This window comes from Ammospiza caudacuta, chromosome 3 (genome assembly GCF_027887145.1).
Source record: "Ammospiza caudacuta isolate bAmmCau1 chromosome 3, bAmmCau1.pri, whole genome shotgun sequence".
In the NCBI taxonomy this organism is placed as follows: Eukaryota; Metazoa; Chordata; class Aves; order Passeriformes; family Passerellidae; genus Ammospiza; species Ammospiza caudacuta.
Window position 1 is genome coordinate 33,821,800 of NC_080595.1, and position 19,571 is coordinate 33,841,370.

Consider the following 19,571-nt stretch of genomic DNA (forward strand, 5'->3'; position numbering starts at 1 on the left):
AAGTATAGATATAATAAGTTTTTGCATATGTATTTACCATATTAAAAATTGAAACTCCACTGAGTTTTCACAAGTTCTAGGGAGTGGGTTTTTTTGAAGCTGTGTTGTTCAAAAGAATCCAGAATAATCAAAAGATTATTTCTAATAATCTAGAAAAAGTTTTAATATTAAATATTCTTAAGAAGTCCTCATCTAAAATTTTTGATTTACCTACAGAACTATAAAGCAACAACAGAGGTAAAAAATTGACTATGACCATTTAAGGTCTTATTTGAGGATTTTTCCTGCTTAAAAAGAGCTAAGAAAATCATAAAAAATAATGGCAGGAGGAATGTGAGGAGATTATCTACAAATAAGGGTCTAAAGATTCCAGCTGCTACCTGTACATTTTCTTACATAGGCAAGAACTTCTAAAGAAAACACAGACTGTTTTAAACCAGTGTGGTCTGATTGAAAGTCAAGGACTTTAATGAAGTAATTATTTTTAAAGAGAGTAACCATTCTATAACCAATAACATTATTTTTGTTCACAATAGAAAAGGAGCAAGGAGGGTAAAAACATATGTACCTACCTCAAGATCTTCTTTATTTTCAAGAATTGGTGCTTCCATGATGTTTCGAAGGCAAAAGGTCTCAGATTCTACATCAAATGTATGTCCTGTTGTTTCAGAAATACGATCCCAGTGTCTCTGCTTCATTGCTTTGTCAGACATCATTTCCAGCAAAGAACAACACTCAATAAAATCCTCAATTCTTTTCTTGAGATCAGAAAATGCTTGCCAGTGGTGGAGGCCTTTAGGTAGTCTACGGCACCTGCGGTTCAATTAAAGAGATACAGTAGTAAATTTCCCTTTTGTCAAAATTACAATTGTTTAAACAAGAGTTTAAATAAGGAGATATGAAGTGGACTGTATTAAGGTTAACATTTCCTATGTCAACTAGCCTACCTGTTCAGGAAAAACTAATGCAAATGCCCTATTTAAAAATCATAGTATTTAATATTCTCAAACACTGATATTTTCCCTGCAAATAATGGAAATAAAAAATACTGTGATTTCTGTTAAAACTTAATTATCTCTTGCTTATCATCAGAAACTCTTTATTGGAAAAGAAAAATAAAAGAAAAATATTGGTTAAATTAGTTGAATTTCACATATTAAGTCATTGTACAAATCTAATATTTACTTCAATTTAACAGACATGGCACTTACTAACATATCAATTTGGAGACAGACATGAAAATGAAATGAACATGACTGCCTCCGCCACTTTTGGTTTGCATATTTCTAGTGTGGAAAAAACCCTGATAACAGTTAAATAAATATCCACCTCTTTGACCACACTTTTAAAGAGCCAACACACCAAGAACTGAGCAGGTGACCTACCACAGGAATACCCTACTGCAAATGGGAACGTACATCCTTATCAGGAAAAACAATAAATCCTTGGTTTTGCATCCTTTATCACTTATTTCTCTACCTCCCACTGATGTGATTTAATATTCACAGTAATCAGGAGGTATGCAGCAGCATAGCAGTGTGTGGCCTAGAGCTATGTCACTGCTGGGTGGTTGTCAGTATGTTCATGTTGGTTAACTCCCCGCTTGATGTCAAACGGGATGTTTAACACCTGCCTGCCCTTCTCTGAGGGTGAAAGAATTTTGTGCCTATTATTATTGGATGCAAAACTTGAAATCAATGGGCTAATCATCCCCGTTGAAGAATTTAGCTTTTACAAATAAAGTTTCAGTCCTCCTAACCTTTTGGCTGGTCTAGCTAATGAGACTGGCACTTTGACTGATCTTATGCCCTTCACTTATCAAAGCTACAGGTAAAAGGCTGCTTCACTACAAGTATGGTGTTAATTCGTTCCTTCTTGAATAATCTTATTGTTCTCAACAAACCTTATTCATGGAGGTTTTGATAAATACATAAATGGCTTTGCTGAACTCACCTAAATCTTAATGCACTTAACATCTGTTACTATTAATACGCCAAACATACCTGGCTTGATAATCTGTAAGTTCATTAGTGATTTTTTCAATATCTATCTCCGTCCAAAGTATGTCATAGTAACCATCAATAGTGCTTATTACAGTATCATATAATCCATACAATTTCTGAAGCAAGCCTAACTCCTTCCTGGAAAAAAAGAAGCAATTATGCCAATAATTTCAATCAGCTTTCTGGATACCTCACAGTATTTAAATACATGATGTAGGAAATAATAATACAAAAAATAGGGGTAGACAATTAGAGTCTTTTTTTTTAATGTAGAAAAGAATACTTCATCAAAAAATATCCACAAAAAAGGGCAGATGGTTGGTGCTAAGGACCTAACATCCACACTGAACATATTTGGAGGAAGTTTTGGTTTTCCCTAGTTCTCAAAACCCCCATTAGTCCAAAAGAAACCTAGGTTATATACCCTGAGCTGGCTCTGCAGTGCAAAGCAGAGCATAGCAGGTGGAAAAAAACTGACAGATTGCTTAGGTGCACTCTCTGAATGTGAACTAAAACTCTGATCTAAAAACAGGCAGAAACAGTGAGATCTGGGGTGAATCATCATCAAACTATTGAAATGGTGGGAACAAAAACTTGATCATCATTTGTACATCTGCTCGAAAAATTCAGACTTTCAAATTCAGTTAAATTCTTCTTATATCACAATAGAATGATATTTCCTTATATTTCTTCTTCACTTTCTACCATATCTTAATATATATTTTTAAAAATTTATATTTATGTCTAGAACAGGGCATATTGCTCCTTTATATAGTATTTCTACACAGTAAAATCATCTGGTATCATTCTATTGCAATAATAGATAAATAATTTTTTCAAAATTAACAAACTCAACATTAACAAATTAGAATTAACAAATTAATTAGAACTATATAAATTTTATTTGTTTATTTATTTATTTATTCAAGGCAATGGAAAACTTGCATATTGTAATATTTCTGCCTTTGGTGTAAGCCTAAGACTTTCTAACATACTTATGACAATGATATTTGCACAGTTACCTGACTCTATATAAAATGTCATACTCTGTGACAGGCAATCCAAACAACCGTTCACCAGATGAGTACGTGATAAACTTTCTCCACAGCTCATCAAAGTTAGCCTGATTGTGTTTCATACAGACAAAATGAAAATACAAGTCTTTTAGTTTTAACTTAAAATTGTCTAAAATAAAATCATTAAACTGTTTCAAACTTTTATTAAGTCTATTAGAAGTATAGGTAAAATATCTGAAAATATTTTTGATCTAAACCAGTATATAGCTTGAAGAAAAACACCAGAGTGCAAAATAACACAATTACTTTCAAAGTCTAACTGCTGTCCAAAAGAATATGATCACCACAGAAAAATGGAAAGAAGAATGATTTTCACAACTAGTATCCAAAAGTACAGAGCATTCTCTTGGCAAAATAAGAAACACAGCAAATTTAACCAGAATCACTCAATTTTCAATACATATTAGAGATGCATTACAAGTGTTAAGTACCTTCTCTTAGTCGCTCAGTTCTTTTTACAAACTAAGAATTTACTTTATACAATCTATACAATGTTTTAGATTGATAAAAGTACTATTTAAGTTACTATAACTTGCAGAAAAAAGAAGCAGGATTAAAATGAGAGAAAATACTGCTCCTGGACCTATGAATTAAGGTTCATAACAAGCAAATAACAAGTTGAAAGACAAATATCTAATGAAAAATATGATCTTTAAAGATTACAAAATTGGCTCATGATTTCTTTGTAACCTGGCTTATTCTCAGCCATTATCAAGGTGTCACAATTGACTCTTGCCTATTTTTCTGCTTTTATTACTCCAAATTGATAATTTCTCCTCACAAAATATGAAGAGTGAAGAAAGGTTACAGATCAATCAATCAATCCTTCCACATTAAGGAAAACATTGTGTGAGAGTAACTATAGATAACATAATATTATAAGGAACATCCAAATTATAATTTGGTAAACTTGTTCTGATAAACAAGAACAGATTTAATTAATTAGCTGCAAATTCAACAGTTTACTTCCTTACCTGAAAGATCTGCTGCCTCTTACTGGCTTCCTGAGGTGGAATGTTTGGAACCATAGGCCCTTCCTATCAAATAGGCAATTAACAAAAATGGAATAATAATTCTCAAAATGCCTGAAGTCCACTCTATATTTACAGACCATTAGAGAATACATTTTTTTATTAGTCAAACTTAAATCAAGTCATATAACTTGGTAATTCAATACTTACAATGGTAAATATAAGAAGACGTAACTTCTATGGAATTGAAAATCCCTTACCTTAATTAAAATTAATAAGATTAGACTCTAACTTTTCATACTTCCTTATTTTGCTGAAAATAACAAAACCAGGACAGTGATCCTTTTTAATGCTGATGAGTGTGCAAAGATGCCACAACATGAACTACAGTTTCCAAATTAATTTGCAATTTATAATCACAATTTCATTACAAGTTGCATCACCAGTGCTTCTTTTCTTTCTTTATAGAGTTGTGTGTATTTCTTCATACTGAAAAGTTGGACCTACAGTGATGACTGCTTAGCAACCATGGCATCCAACATCAGTAGCTGAGCAGAATAAAATTCTGGTACCCAAATCCTGCAAACCAAAATAATACTTAATTCATTTACCTTTTCATAAGCTGTTTCAAATTGTGCCACGTCATCCTGAAAACATTCAACTGCTTCTAGCAACTCTTTCTTAAACTTGGGCTGAACTTCAACCAACTCATCTTGCACTACAATCTGACATGGAAAAGATTAAAATAAAAGTTATTTCTGTAAGAACCAGTAACAGATTTTTGAGTTAGATATAAATCAAAATTATGAATAAAACATCTCAAATTTTTGAACAAAAGTTGATTATTTGAAGCTAAATAACTTTTTTTCCCCTTTATGGCACTATATTCAATTTTTGAGAGGAAAGGTGAGGGATAAACCAAAAACCATAACAATATCTTGCATTGGAATTTAAGGGAATGTATTTCATTACAAGGGGGTGGTGGAACGAGATCCTATTATCTTTCTTTCCTCCCTCCAAAAAACCTCAAACCACAAGCTAACAGAGTCATCTTTCTCATACAGGGGTCAGCCTTTTCTTTAACAAATTTCTCTTTCTTTGATCAAAATTTTGAGAGAAATAACCAAGAGCTACACAAAAATGTAAAATGTACTCTTGAGTCCTTTCCTGAGTGATTAATCTGTGGAAGAGGATGTAACTTAATAAATTCAAAAAAATATCTACATATTTCCATCTAAACACCTTCATTACATAACATACTCAATAAACACAGAATTTTTGGGGGATATAAGACTGTTCTAAATCACAAAGGTGAAAGTACAACCACCCTTTAAGGGTAAGGGTACCGGCAGAGTACGCACTTCTTCGAAAACTGTAACTTAAGGGTAATAAACTCCCTGATCTGACAAAAATTACACAAAAACTGGAAATGAAGGAGAGCAGACACAGCATTTTCTTGAAGGTTTTATACATACATCTAAAAGCTACAATAATGTTTAAATATCAAAGTTATCTATAAAAATGAAATTAGAAAATGAACCCACTAATATTAGATTAAGACACTACTGCACAACTGTTGTCAAGAGTGAGACGTCAGGGAGGATGGACAATTAGTCTCACACTCTCATTTATGACCTGAAGAAATTCACATGTTTTCCACAAATGGCAAATAACATAATTTTATGTACTTACAGCTTGGGCTTTTAATTTATTAAAATCATATCTCATTGTATCAACACCATCTGATTCCTCTTTTGTAATTTCCACATGAAATGCATTTAAAATGGCATAGGCTTCCTAGATGAAAAAAAAAAACAAACCTAACTCAGGAATATATTATAAGTTTATTTGAGGAAACATAGATCAAATTTGTAAGAAATATTTTAAAGAAAATCTGTTCTTATATTTTAGGCATAACTGTTTTGGTGGGGGTTTTTTTCTAATAAGGGTGAGGAATGAAGAACTAGGGAACAACAGCAAAAACTATTTCTTCAAAGATGTCTTGGATGAAATACTAGGAAAACATACAAACACCATAGATTTAATATCAGAAAATATAAAATTTTATCATGTCAATAGTATTTTATTTCACATATCTACAGTCCACCTGAATGCAGATTTTGATGAATTTTCCCTAAATCTGAGTAACTGTGCACGTTAAGTTACACATCTATAAATATTTTGCCATATCATCTATAAAACCTTTTTTGCTAAGGTTGCCGAACTGTCACATATATGGATACGTATCTGTAATGGAATGAACCTTTCTTATAATTTGTTCTCATCAGCAATTTATTTGCTTACCTTCTGCTTTATGATCCTCCTCCTACACAAACTGCATTATTTAAAAATAAGTTCATTTTCAGATTTTACTTGTCATTTGCCAGACTCACTCCACTATGTCCATGTCTGTCTTGTAATGGGAAGGGCAGCACTGGACACAGCACTCCAGCTAATTACTTTAAATGTCTACATTATTGTTCAGGTTCTTCTATTTGATGTAAGGCTGACATTCTAACATACTTGATACACACTTAAGAAGGCAGCTGTATTTCCACAGTTTACCTCTACATCATTTAATTAATTAATTTGTTCTATTAGCCGACTGTTTCAGACTGTGATAGTAAATACCAAGTACTTATAATGACCTTGTTTTAGCTTCTTTCAGCTTCTTTCTTATAGAAAAAACTAAAAGAATGTTGTCAGTTTTTGACAGCGTACCACAATGTGTGGTTTCATAAATATTCTCTGGCTATCTTTCAAGGAGTTAGATGATCAAGATGTTTGTTTACACACACAGAAAAAGTAAGAGGATTAAGGCTAATGAAAAGCAAAAGGGAGCATAGTGCTCCCTCGTCTTGTGTTCTCATCTCCTTATTTCTGCATGTTGTCTCCTAGATTGTTTCTATATTATAATCTGAGAAATAATTTTTTCTGTTTTGTATCAATACAGATCCTATCAAATGATCTGATTCATAATATATATTCATATGAATATATATTCATCATTTATTATATAAAAAACAAAAAAAAATTTGTTTCTCATCTTCAGCCTAGTTCTTTCAAGACAATGTTCAAAGTTTATCTTGTCCTGTGACACTTATTATATATATTATTATTATTAATAATAACAATAAAATTTTTCCAATATAACAAATTAGAAGTCATCTTACTTCAATAGGTCCCATAGAGAAGTCTATATCTGCTCTCCTTTCTTGAATGGTAGCTAAAGCTTCCATTGCTAATCTGACATCATCTAAGTCAAGCAGAGGTCGAGCCAATTTGTTTAGGTAATCACTTATGAACGTGGTTATGTCTAGCAATTTCGCTTTATATTCCACATTTAAATAACGACAGAGGACCATCTTCCAGGAATTGGCTTCAATTGCTAAAGCTTTCTTCAGTGGTTCTGGTTTTAAAAAACAATAATAAAAAAAAATTACTCAATTTAAATCCTATTTTTATTCTTTAAAAAGCCCACATCATCACATATGGTTCTTTAACAGCAGTTAGAAAACAGCAGACAAGCAATTCCATTACAGCATTTTAAAAGTTTCAAAATAAATTCCACTATAACTAAATATATTTCTGTTGTTTTATTGTATATTATGGTATCTGTAAAACCTATTGGTAAGCTTACCTGGTGGAGCACATAGAGAAGATGAATAAAGAACAAAATCTACTTATTAATGTGGATTTTCAGAGAATAGCTTTGATATACCTTAACCAAATGTGTTAAGATCAGTGATATTTAAATGCTTTATACCCTTTGAGGAAATGGCATCTTGGGATTTCAAAATTGGCACTTGGAATAGTTCACAGCTAAACCTGTAAGGTGACACATCATGTTATATGAACTTTATATATAACCAAAAGCCAACACTGAAGAGACAGAAGAGTCAAGAATTCAAATTTATTTTCAGAAAAAATCAGGATTTTATTAGGCAGCATTTTGTACTCTGGTAAAAGAAAGCAAAATATACTAATAGCATAAAACACTTCTGCTCAAAAAACCACAAATTTTGCAGCAGATATAGATGCTCCTTTAATAATGTGTGTATTAACATTAAAGAGATGATTCGTGAAGCCCAGGCATATTTCAAGAAAACCACCACACCTTTCCAGAAGTTAAAATGTGTAAATTACAATAAATCAGTTCCCAAACCTGAACTGAGTACAAGAAACTACCTGCTGTCCCAGATCACAAAAGACATTTAACATCTTTGCTCTGTAACCTAGAGGACTTGGGTCCCTGTGATGCAGAGGTCATACATGACAATCAACAAAAAACATATTCTTTTGGATACACTCTTTCTTCCTACTCTTGGTCACACAACATTAGATAGAGTTTTCCAGAGCAGTCTTATTAAAAAGAAACTGCATCGAGAAACTGGATGAGGATGTGCAGTCAGCAGTCTGACATTTTTGCCTGTTCACTGAAAGAAATAGGGTCAACACATCACCAAGATCCTGAAATGAATTTGTCTTCAAGGCAGGCATCTTCTGCTTCTCTGATGTGCAAGAAAGACAAATTTCACAGGTTATTTCTTAATCTAATCAAACTAATCTGTCGTAAGAAGAGGGTTGCTCATTAGAAATACAGCCACACTGATATTTGCAGCAGGACACATTTTCTACTTGCCACTAGGTACCAACCAGATAGTTGGTCAAGAGAAGACTTGTTAGCCTCGTAAAAACCTGTGAGGTGAAGGGGATAAGTGCCATTGGAATCCTTAGCACAATCAACTGTGGCACAAATGCCATAGAATAAACAGCTTAATTCGGAACGTAATGTTCTGACAGCCAGAGATACCAAACATGGGAATGACTAAGTAGCCATGTCTCCTCCTGAAACAAACACTGAAAGGGAACAACACATTAATGCTGTTAAGTGCTAGTTTTTCTCCAGTACCAAAGAAGGTGCTTTATGCTTCCAATGCTCTTTATAACCATTGGCTGATGTGATGCCAGACAGGAGTACCAAGGATGATCAAATCAGTGTCAATACACATTCTTTAACTCTTTGAAAGTCTCCATAACAACTTCACATTCATGACAAAACTTAGTGCCCACATTTACAAGCAGAGAAGGCAAGGAGAATGGAGAAATGGAGGATTTTTTAATCACAGATTTCTTAGAAGGATCTGAGTGAGCCCTGGCTGACAGTTGATGAGGTCTCTTCAGTGATTTTTATTCATATTGAAATATATCTAGATATATTTAGATATATATATATATATTCATATTTACAAGAATAAACCTGTCTCACATAGTATCCTTCTGGACAAAGCACACAGCTGGATAAACACATCATGTGAGGGTGAGCAGCTGGCTCATGGGCTGAACACAAAGGGTTGTGGTGAATGAGGTGACATCAGACTGGGGACCTGGCAATAGTGGGGTTCCAAAAGGCTCCATTTTAGACCTCAGCTTCTGCAACACCTTCATAAATGACTTGGACATAGAACTGGAAGGAATACTAAAGAAGTTCACAGACTAGGCGGAGCTGTTGACTCACTTGAAGTCAGAGAGGCCCTGCAGAGAGACCTCGACAAACCAGAGGGCTGGGCAATCACCAACCATGTGTAGTTCAACAAGGGAAAGTGCCAGATTCTGCACCTGGAATGGGGAAACCCTGGATGTAGGGACAGACTGGGGAATGAGATGCTGGAAAGCAGTGGCACAGAGAGGAACCTGGGGCTCCTGGTTGACAGCAAGCTGAAGTGGAGTCAGGAGTGCCCTGACAGCCAGGAGGGCCAAACATGTCCTGGGAGCATCAGGCACAGCGTCGCTGGCCACACCAGGGAGGGCATTGTCCTGCTCTGCTCTGCACTGGGGCAGCCTCACCTTGAGGCCTGAGTGCAGCTTTGGTCACCACAAAATAAGAAAGATACTAAACTATTAGAGAGCATCCAAAGGAGGTCAATGAAAATGATGAAGGGGCTTGAGGGAAAGCCGTATGAAGAGCAGCTGAGGGCACTTGGTCTGCTCAGCCTGGAGAAGAGGAGACTGAGAAGAGACCACACTGAAGTTACACCTTCCTTGTGAAGGGGAAGAGGAGGGGCAGGCACTGATCTCTTCTTTGTAGTAACCAGTGACAGGACACAGAATGGCCTGAAGTTGTGTCCTAAACCTCAGGGGAGGTTTAGGTTGGATATTAGATACAGGTTCCTCACCCAGAGGGTGGTTGGGCTGGAACTGGCACCTAAGGGAAGTGGTCACAGCACCAGCCTGACATAGCTCAGGAGGCATTTGGACAGTGCTCTCAGGCACATGGTGTCATTCTTGGGCATGGGCCTGTGCAGGGTCAGGAGTTGGACTTTGATGATCCTTGTGGGTCCCTTTCAACTATGCATCTTCTGTGATTGTGTGACTATTTTACTCATTATCTTACTGTACATACTAAGATAAGAAAATGTCATACCTGTGTGCAACTCAATTGGACCAAGAGGCAGAGTGGGTTTAAAATTTTTCATCTCTTGCTCAAACGTATCGTAGTGAACTATTTCTTCTTTAATTTCAGACAAGGTGGGACCAGTAGCAAAGAATTCCTGTGTGCAGTTTAAAATGTCAATCAACAAATGTCCTTTTCCATAATTTTGGTAAAACATGTTGCAACTGTAATTCAGCAATTACTGAAAATGTATACCATTATTATACTTGGTTTTAGCCTTCTGTAGCCTTGCTAGCATCGTAAAATGAATGTTTATAAATTTCTCTGTCACTAACACTCAACCTTGTTGGGAAATTCCAATCAAATTCAAAAGAAAAACAGATAACCAAGACATATAAAGGACCTACTTGTTTTGTGAAAATAGGTGATGAAACAGAGGCCAAATACATGCCCACACTTACAGAAAGACTACCTCATAAGCCAAATTATGTGAGAAACAATCACAATAAAACACATTTTCTAAGTAGTTCCCTGAGCAGAACTCAAAGGTAGCAACATTTTGTGATTCTGAAAAGCTGCAATTCAGCTATGTTACTTAAGACCTGTATTGATTATGCTTACACTGCATGGACAAGTAATAAATGCCGAAAGCATTTATCATCCCACTTCTACTCTTCTGTCCAAAAGTACCCAGATAGGCAGTGAAAGAGTTAGCATAGTGGAAAAGGAAGAATGTAGAAATTAAACATGTGTGTATAAAACTTAACTGCCTTATTATTGAAGGTTTCACTGTAGCAGTAGCCTATTCCTCAGTAGTAACTAGATCAAGCTAGTAACATTAATTACTTTAGTCTTAAATTCTTAATTACACTAACAGGAAATTTTCAGCCCTGCTTATGAATTGGTGGGGTTTTAGCCCACACAAACTCCTCTTGAATTCTACCATTTCATGGTCACTGCAGCATAAAACTGCCCCTTGAGTTTCACCTTCCCCACCCCCAGCTCCTCCTTGTTGGTGAGAACAAGGTAGAGTATGGCACCTCCTCTCATTGGCTCTTCCATTACTTGGTCAAAAAAGAATCATCAACACATTCCAGGAACCTCCTGGATTGCTCACGGCCTGCTGTGCTGTTCCTCCAGCAGCATGAGGATCAGGGTTTGTGAGTGTGAGGCTGCTCCTGTCTGTCTACACAAAGTCTCATCTGCTTGGACCTCCTGGTCAGGCAGCCTGTAGCAGATCCCCACTATAATGTCACCTGTCCCTGCCCTCCTTTTAATCCTGACCTGGTCTTCCCTGCCTAGCCTTCCCAAAGAGCTGCATCCCTCGATTCCAACTCTCCACTCATAGTGCCATCCCACCAAATCCCTGTGATACCAGTACCCTTGCAGGTATGTACATATCTCTAACTCCTCTTGTTAATACCCTGTGCTACCTGTGTTTGCATAGAGACATGCCTCATATCAAATTGAGTTGGTTTTTTCTGGCCAAAAATCCAGAGTTACACAAACAAAATAAAGCAATTACCAGGTTTTCAGTATCTAGAATGGCACAGAATCAGTATTAGCAGATACAATACCATTCCTACAGAAAGATAAAAGAAGAATTTCAGCTGTAAATGTGTTTTCTACATATTTTTTTTCCTTGATTTTTTCACAATGTTTTCTGATTTCAAAAGATAGGATTAATGAAGAATAGTCCTGTAAATGATAATCATTAAACTGACCTGAAATATGGCATCTTTATCTCCTGTCCACAACACCTTATATTTATCAAATTCTTTCAGAACTTCACTAACTCCTCCTTTTAGAGAATTCGCAGAAGAAGAGAGATTCACAATTATTTTAGTAATAGTTTCATTTTCTGCAACACCGGAGTAAAAATTTTTTAACTTTCTGACAACATCATCACCTTCTGTAAAATAAAATTATATATAAATCAATAAATTGCTGACAGTCTGATTAGAATTCTCTTCTAAACCTATGCATACCAAATTGAGCAATGGTGCTCTTCAGAAAGGCTGAGTATCCCTCTTCAAAGATCTATCACACTGCTTAATGTGAAGTACCAGCTGCTAGCTCGTGCCAGGCACTATACAGCTAGAGAAAATTCACTTTAAAATGAAGGTTTTTAAATGGAAAGAAAATAGTCTTCTTCATTCACAAATTTCATTTTCTCAATGAATGAAATGAATGAATGAAATGAATGAATGAAATGAATTAATGAATTTTCATTCAATTTCATTTTAATGTAATTGTAAGCAGAACATCAAAGGCCTCATAAACATTCCACATTATTTAATAACTTTTTAAAATTTTTTAAAGTAAAGTTTTAATGTATATACTGCTTAAAGTTGTGTAAACTTCTTGAACTCTTTGATTAATTGCCGAGAAAATCAGGGTCAATATAGAAACTGATATTCGTCAGATCTGATGAGCTCCTTCTTCCATAACAATCCCTGAGTATTTTGAAGCAGATTTCAGTGAACAAAGAAGAAAAATCCACCCTTCCCACAGTATATATTGTTTAATGAGGGGAACTTGAGGCAGCTCCAAGTTGTCTTTTACTCTCAAGGCCTTTTCTGGGGTCTGCTTACTGGAAACAGTCTCAGATTCATCCATCCTTATGAGTTTACTCCATAATCCCATTGCTACAGTATTAACATATGCCCCCAGGTGTTGCTGGTGTCTAGTTAAAGGTGATGAAAATGGTCATTTGCTGATGCTGTATTTTGACACAGCAGAGGAAAAGACTCTGAGTGTCTGACAAGGATTGGCTCCTGCCACCCTGCCTGAAGCCCATTAAAAGAGGTGAGACTCATACAAGACACATCAGTAGAAGAATAAAGTAACAGCCCTGGACTGTCACAAAGAAAAACTTTCCAAGATGTTACAGATTTTTTGAAGGAAGGAATGATAACAAAGATATAACTGGATTGCATATCACTGGGTCAAACAGCTCAGAAAAAACAATGGTAAAAACATATTTAGGCTTTTATGGTGGCTTGCAAAATGTATGGAGACACTTGGAAATAAAATTAAGAAATAAAGTATTTGACTAAAATGGATGCAGGTCTGTCTCCAGTCAAATATATTTCATTCACATGAAAAAACATTTCAGGTGTTTTTAATCCAATCTAGGAATACATCCAACAATTAAAATCTTTCCTGAAATCTGTCTCTTGCTGTATCTCAATATTTCAATGAGATTTGGTATAAAATCATGGTTTATGGTTTCAGCTATATCATTATGGCTACATTCCACAATAAGGAGGTAAAACAATTGATCAACAGCTCACTTTACCTTAAGTTAAGTAAAATATTCAGAATCTAGGAATTTTTCAAAGTTTTTTTGAAACTTTGCTTACTGTTTTTTGCTTACTGTTTTTCAGAGTTGTAATACTTATGTAAGCCTGAAAAGCTATGTCTGAAAAATACAGGTAATTAAATCAAAATAAACCCCCAAAATTAATGTAAAATAATCCACAGTAGGCTTCTCTGACTAAAAGAGAGCTTCTTTACAACTATTTACATTTGCCATAGTTATTAAAGCAAAAAGTAAAGCAAAAATTAAAACAAAACCTAAACAAACCACTTACTTTCTCCTTTTCTGCCTCTTTTTCCTTGTGATCCAAAGCCTGCAGAAGCTGATTGCTGTTCTGTTTTTAAAATAGATTTTTGCAAATGCCTCTGTCCCCACTGAGCAACTCCTCGATTTACTTCCAGTATTAAATGAATCATGCGATTGATGGCATGCTGTATATCATCTAAAGTGGGAACTATTACCTATTCAAAACAGTTGAAAAATTGTTGAAATAAATGTAACTAATTGCCATTTTTGAGACCTCAGTTTTACTCCACCCATAGTGAATTGCAGAGTTTACCCCAGAAGAGAAGCTGGGAAATACAACTTTAGCAGGTTTTCTGGCTCAGAATTGCTTCTAAAGAGATGAAACATACTGTAGTGACCTACCATCTAATTATGCACTCATACTGTGGGTGAAAAGTCAACCAAGTATATAAGCAGATAAATTTACTGGCCTTTTTTACACCTGCAACATTTTAAGCATCATTTTTATAATGACTTTTATATAATGTATGAGAATACATTACAAACCTTGTTTTTTACACTCTAGAAAAACAAAGCATTAGAAATTGCATGCTATCGTGCAACCACCACTTCCCACCCTTTCCAGGCATAAAAGCAAGGCTCTTGCAAGCTCTCACTAGAGTTTAGCATTAGCAAAGAGGTATTTTTCCCAGAATTACTTGATTACTGCCCTGGATCAGCCAAGCATTTCAGGACTGGAAAAAGAGATGTACTTCCTTTGCAGTGGGTAGAGCTTGGTGCTTTATGCTTCTACAAATGTCAACAAGGTAAGGCTTCTACACTTTGACAGAAATTACATATCATATGTACACACACACAATGTGAATGTATAACAGAATGGCCATAGGAACACCAGTTCAATGTCAAAGGAATATCATCAAAGAGCAAAACTTTTTTCATTGTAATTTCAATATAAACCCATCAATCTTTATAAGATATTTGAGAAATTTTGTAACCTTCTCTCATAAAATAAAAAATACATATTGCTGACATATATTTATTTTACTCTACAAAAGGAAAACAAATGAATGCTTTACTTCTTTGCAATTGAGCTGCCTTTTTTTCCCTGTACCTAGAAATCCACAAGTCCTTTATGTGGTTTTGAATCTTCTATTTTTGTTCAGTGTTCCTCATTCTGGCCATCTAAATTCCCATTTAGGTGACTTAAGCCAAACTGAGCACAGATAATGTTCATTATTGAAATTCAACAAAAGGATTTAGATTACACAAGTAAGAGAAGAATAAGAGTAAGAGTAAGAGTAAGAATAACAATAACAATAGAATAAGAATAAGAATAAAGCAAGATGTAGAACCTATTCCATGTAATAGTAGTAATACAACTACTACTACACGTGAGGAGAATTGTAATCATTCTGCAAAGAACATGAATGAATGGATTGCAATGTAATTGCTAAATCACAGAAGGTTAAAAAGCAAGGTTCTGCAAGCACTACTGAGACAGAGGCCAGTGCATTGGGACTGCAAGCACATTTCATCAGTGCTCTCAGCACACCGAAAGATATGAGCAACTGCTCTCCTTTGGAGAAAATGCTGGTTCAGTGGAAGAGTGCCCACAGCCTGCACTTGGGCAAATGCAGAGATAACTCTAAGACAATGTATCTTACCTTAACTATATAAAATAAAACTTACCAGATTTGGAATCTGAAGGTGTACTTCTGCTTTTATAAAAGGAGGGACGTTCTCAGATTGGCTGTAAAATGGTTTTGACACATATCATAAACAGTTCACCACAAAACCTCCTCAGTTTATCTGAGAAATATAGTTTTGAGCTACATTTTCTGACCAAAGCCTCATGGAGAATTTTCAAATGAAATTATGTACTATTTCCAAAACTTACAGAAGTTTCTTGTTTAAAGGATAAAGAAAATAGCTAGAGCTCCACCATTCTGACAAAGGCTAACTTGGATCCAGCCATTGTTTCAGAATTTTTTCTCCAGAGTATTTTCTGGATTTTAAACTCTCAGGTTAAGAATGATTGAACTCTGCCAGTGGTTTGAATAGGGCATAAGAAGGTCTCATTGATCATTAAATGCAGCAACCTATCAACAGCAAAAGTTGTGCCACTACATTTTAGGTAAGTATTCAACTGAATGGAAAAAAGTTTCAAAGATGACAAGCTGGTGCAAAATTATAAAAACATGATGTTAACCTACTCAAAACTGTAATGAAAGCCTAAAAACATAGAGGAAAGTAAAATTTTTAATGCTGTGGTATGATATATTAACCAAATCAGGGAGGATTCAACAATATGATAGAGTAGCGAAATATGAAGGAAACAACCAAAAAAAATTCCCATTGACTTTGATAAGGATTTCAAGACATTTTTTATGAACAATGTCCATAGGAAAAAAAAGTGCAATTCAGACTTTAACAAACATTAATGACAAAACATCTTCACTTGCTTGAGCTAAATTCTCTTAATAGAATTTTAAGAAGGCTTTTCAAAGCACAATATATTATACTGAAACAATTCTGTCTCTGAAATCTATGTCTGTTCAAACAGAGACGAATCTATAGAAATCATCCTGAATATAGGAGAGTGATTTTGTATGGATCTTGCCACTATCATGAAGAATTCATAAAGAATTCATCAATTCATATTGAGGGAATCCTTCATTAGCAACTTACATTGGAGCACTCATTCTTCTTCTAATACGATCCAAAGACAGTCGGGTTGATTTCTGGAGACTGACTAGCAGCCGGCGACTGAAATGGGCAAGTAAGTCTTTACAGTTCTGTAATAAATAAACCATACATTATTTAGCAACATGTTCACATAGGAACCTGAAAATTATTGCAAAAACATCATAAGTCAAACCTAACAGATTTTGTCAGAAGGAACTTATGCTGTAAGCTACATGAAAGACACAAAGTGAGAAGTTGGGGGGTTGTAAGCAAGTAAATAAGTAAAAGCTGCATGGAAAAGAAAATACAGGATGTGAAGGAACAACTTGTCTTATTCAGATACAGAATACTGAAATCTGTTTGAAATACGGTCCTTCAGAAAAGCTCTCCATATTAAAAAAGAACAAATAGAAAACCAAGCGACAAAACTAAACCATGAATATAATTATTATTATATTCAAGAATATTGGTGCCCATGCATCCATTTTTGAATAAGAGATAAATACAATAAAATGCAACTGGATCAAGAATATGAAAATACAGCAACATGAAATTATCACTATTTTTAAAAATTGCAACATCGTAGCATTATTGTATTTGTACTTCCAACTCTGAGAGTCCTTGTTCTTTACTTCTACTTTCCTTTTTTGCTGAACATGAAGAAACTGCATTCTTCATGGGAAAAGTACAAAGACAATCTTTGCTGATGAAGTCGGAAGAGAATGATAGAAATGATGAAAGATCCTGTCTACCCAAGAGGGAAATCCTGTGTTATGGCTTAGGCACATTATTGTCTCCAGTTTTTACACTTACCACTCCTGTCAAGAATTTGTTTAATAAAGGTGAAAATTGGAATAAAATGCAATATACTTGTGAAAACTAAAATCCATCTCAAATGTACTTTTTAGGTAAGCTATTTCATCATTGTACATTATATTTGACAGTTTCCATGTGATGTCTTTCTGTAACACAGATATGCAGCTACCAAAACTCAAGATCCTGTTTACTAATCCAATTGGCCTAAAAATAATTTCCTTATTTTCACAAAACACCTTTTTAAACTCTTCTTCTTTATCACTGATCCTGCCATCTTCACTTTTAGGTCCTTCAGCAGGAGCTTTTACTTTACCTCCAAATGCTATACGCTTGTCTTTTCCTGTAAATTAAAAAAAAGAAAGTTGTTATTATATAAATATTCTGATTTAAAGCATGCTGTCCCCTCATTAGAGGCAAAACAAATATTGACTTTTATTTAGTAATACCTGGATCACCAAAAATTGGTTTTATTTCATGACACTTTTTCACACCAGGAATGTGGTTTAGAGACCAGCCTATAGGCCTTAGCTTAGCAAACACAGTGCACTACCACTCTGTTACTAAGGATGGCTAGGCAGTCATTAATATATCCATGAAAATGACCAAAATATCAAAATAAGCATAAACAATTTAACAAAGGACAGAGAAGTATTTTTGTTTCATTTTTTTCTGCTTGCATCCTACTGAACCACCTGCAGTATTGACCCTGCCTATGCCTCTACAGCTGGAGAAACCTGAACCTAGAAGAAAAAAATCCCATGAAAGAAAAGAGCTCCATTACTGATTAAGCATCAAAATAAAATTTTCCTTAAAACATTTTTTTTCCTTCAAATATAAACTATTTCTCTTGTAACAATACGGGATCTTCTAAAATCTTAGTAAGACACCTCAAAGAAGCAGAAACCAGTCATTCAAGGGCCAACCTTTGACAATACTAATTTAAACTGACCAGCCAAAAAAGCACATAATTGTACTGCTGCAGGAAAGTTAAAAACAGAGGCACGGTACCAAATAGCTGACAGAGCTGAGAAGAGAGGAACACTGGATTTCATTTACAGGTGGCGAGATGTGACATGGGAGAGTTATGATGAGTGACTGACAGAAATGGAACTTGAATGTTCTTCCTCTAGAGCAAATACTTTGCTAATCTAAACAGAAGGACAGCTTTTAACTCTAGAAACGCCACAACTGAGTTATCTCCATACTTCATGAGCTAGCGTTTTACTTTAACAGTGGTTAAAGAAGGCAGAGCTGTGACACAGATGAAATTTTAGTGAGAGGAAAATTTGTTTAGCAAATTAGCTAAAACATCAGTTTTGATAAAAACTAGCTAAAGTCCACCCGAATTTTTTATTTAAATAAGCATTATTGACTACCTTGAAATTCTGAGGGCCTAAAAGATGGAAATAGACAATGTTTTTCAAATATCTCTATTAGATCTTGAACAGATTCTTCAACGCGCATGCTTTTGACGTTAAAGACCTCAGAACATTCTTTAGTATATTCCTGTTAAATAAAAATATCAATGCATTGTCATAGTTAACACTGATTATCTTATTACTGTTTCTCTTGATGGAGATTAAAAACATTTCTCTGAATATTGTATTAATCAGACCAAAACCATTTCAATGAAACATATATACTTATTAAAATATACTTGTACATTTATAAAAACTTCTGCTATATTATCACTATATTTTTAATGCCTAAAAAGGCCCAGGTTTTAAAATGCAATGGTACTTTTAGGTGCTTAAAAAAATCCTGAATGTTGAAGAGAGGTCACATTCTGAATCTGAAATTACCCAAACACTGTTTCAACTGTCCTTAATAATTTTATTTACTTGCACCGATTTAATAATTAATACATTTTTAGCCTATTTTGTACTAAGAAAACTTTTAGATTTTCAAATATACTTGTTGGAAAGTATTTTTTGCCTTCTCCTTAAAAACAACAGTTTGGAAAAAGCAGGGGATAAGAAGGGCTGTGTATCTCTGAGGTCCTTCATACACAAGAAATCATACACAATAAATACAAAGCACTTAAACAAGATTATCTAT

At 34.7% G+C, this 19,571-nt stretch overlaps 1 protein-coding gene across 1 annotated transcript in view; it reads right to left on the reverse strand.

The window, feature by feature from the left end:
* DNAH8 (dynein axonemal heavy chain 8) overlaps window positions 1–19,571 on the reverse strand; it is a 113,001-nt gene that overhangs the window by 68,889 nt on the left and 24,541 nt on the right. Inside the window, exons 20-33 of the mRNA XM_058800824.1 lie at window positions 18,890–19,019; window positions 17,750–17,847; window positions 16,701–16,807; window positions 15,702–15,762; window positions 14,041–14,227; window positions 12,169–12,356; window positions 10,475–10,601; window positions 7,224–7,459; window positions 5,743–5,847; window positions 4,662–4,775; window positions 4,054–4,116; window positions 3,026–3,126; window positions 2,004–2,141; window positions 573–813 (exon numbers count right to left, since the gene is read on the reverse strand). Coding sequence (XP_058656807.1) covers window positions 573–813; window positions 2,004–2,141; window positions 3,026–3,126; window positions 4,054–4,116; window positions 4,662–4,775; window positions 5,743–5,847; window positions 7,224–7,459; window positions 10,475–10,601; window positions 12,169–12,356; window positions 14,041–14,227; window positions 15,702–15,762; window positions 16,701–16,807; window positions 17,750–17,847; window positions 18,890–19,019 — 1,896 coding nt within the window. The remainder of the gene's footprint in view (window positions 1–572; window positions 814–2,003; window positions 2,142–3,025; window positions 3,127–4,053; window positions 4,117–4,661; window positions 4,776–5,742; window positions 5,848–7,223; window positions 7,460–10,474; window positions 10,602–12,168; window positions 12,357–14,040; window positions 14,228–15,701; window positions 15,763–16,700; window positions 16,808–17,749; window positions 17,848–18,889; window positions 19,020–19,571) is intronic.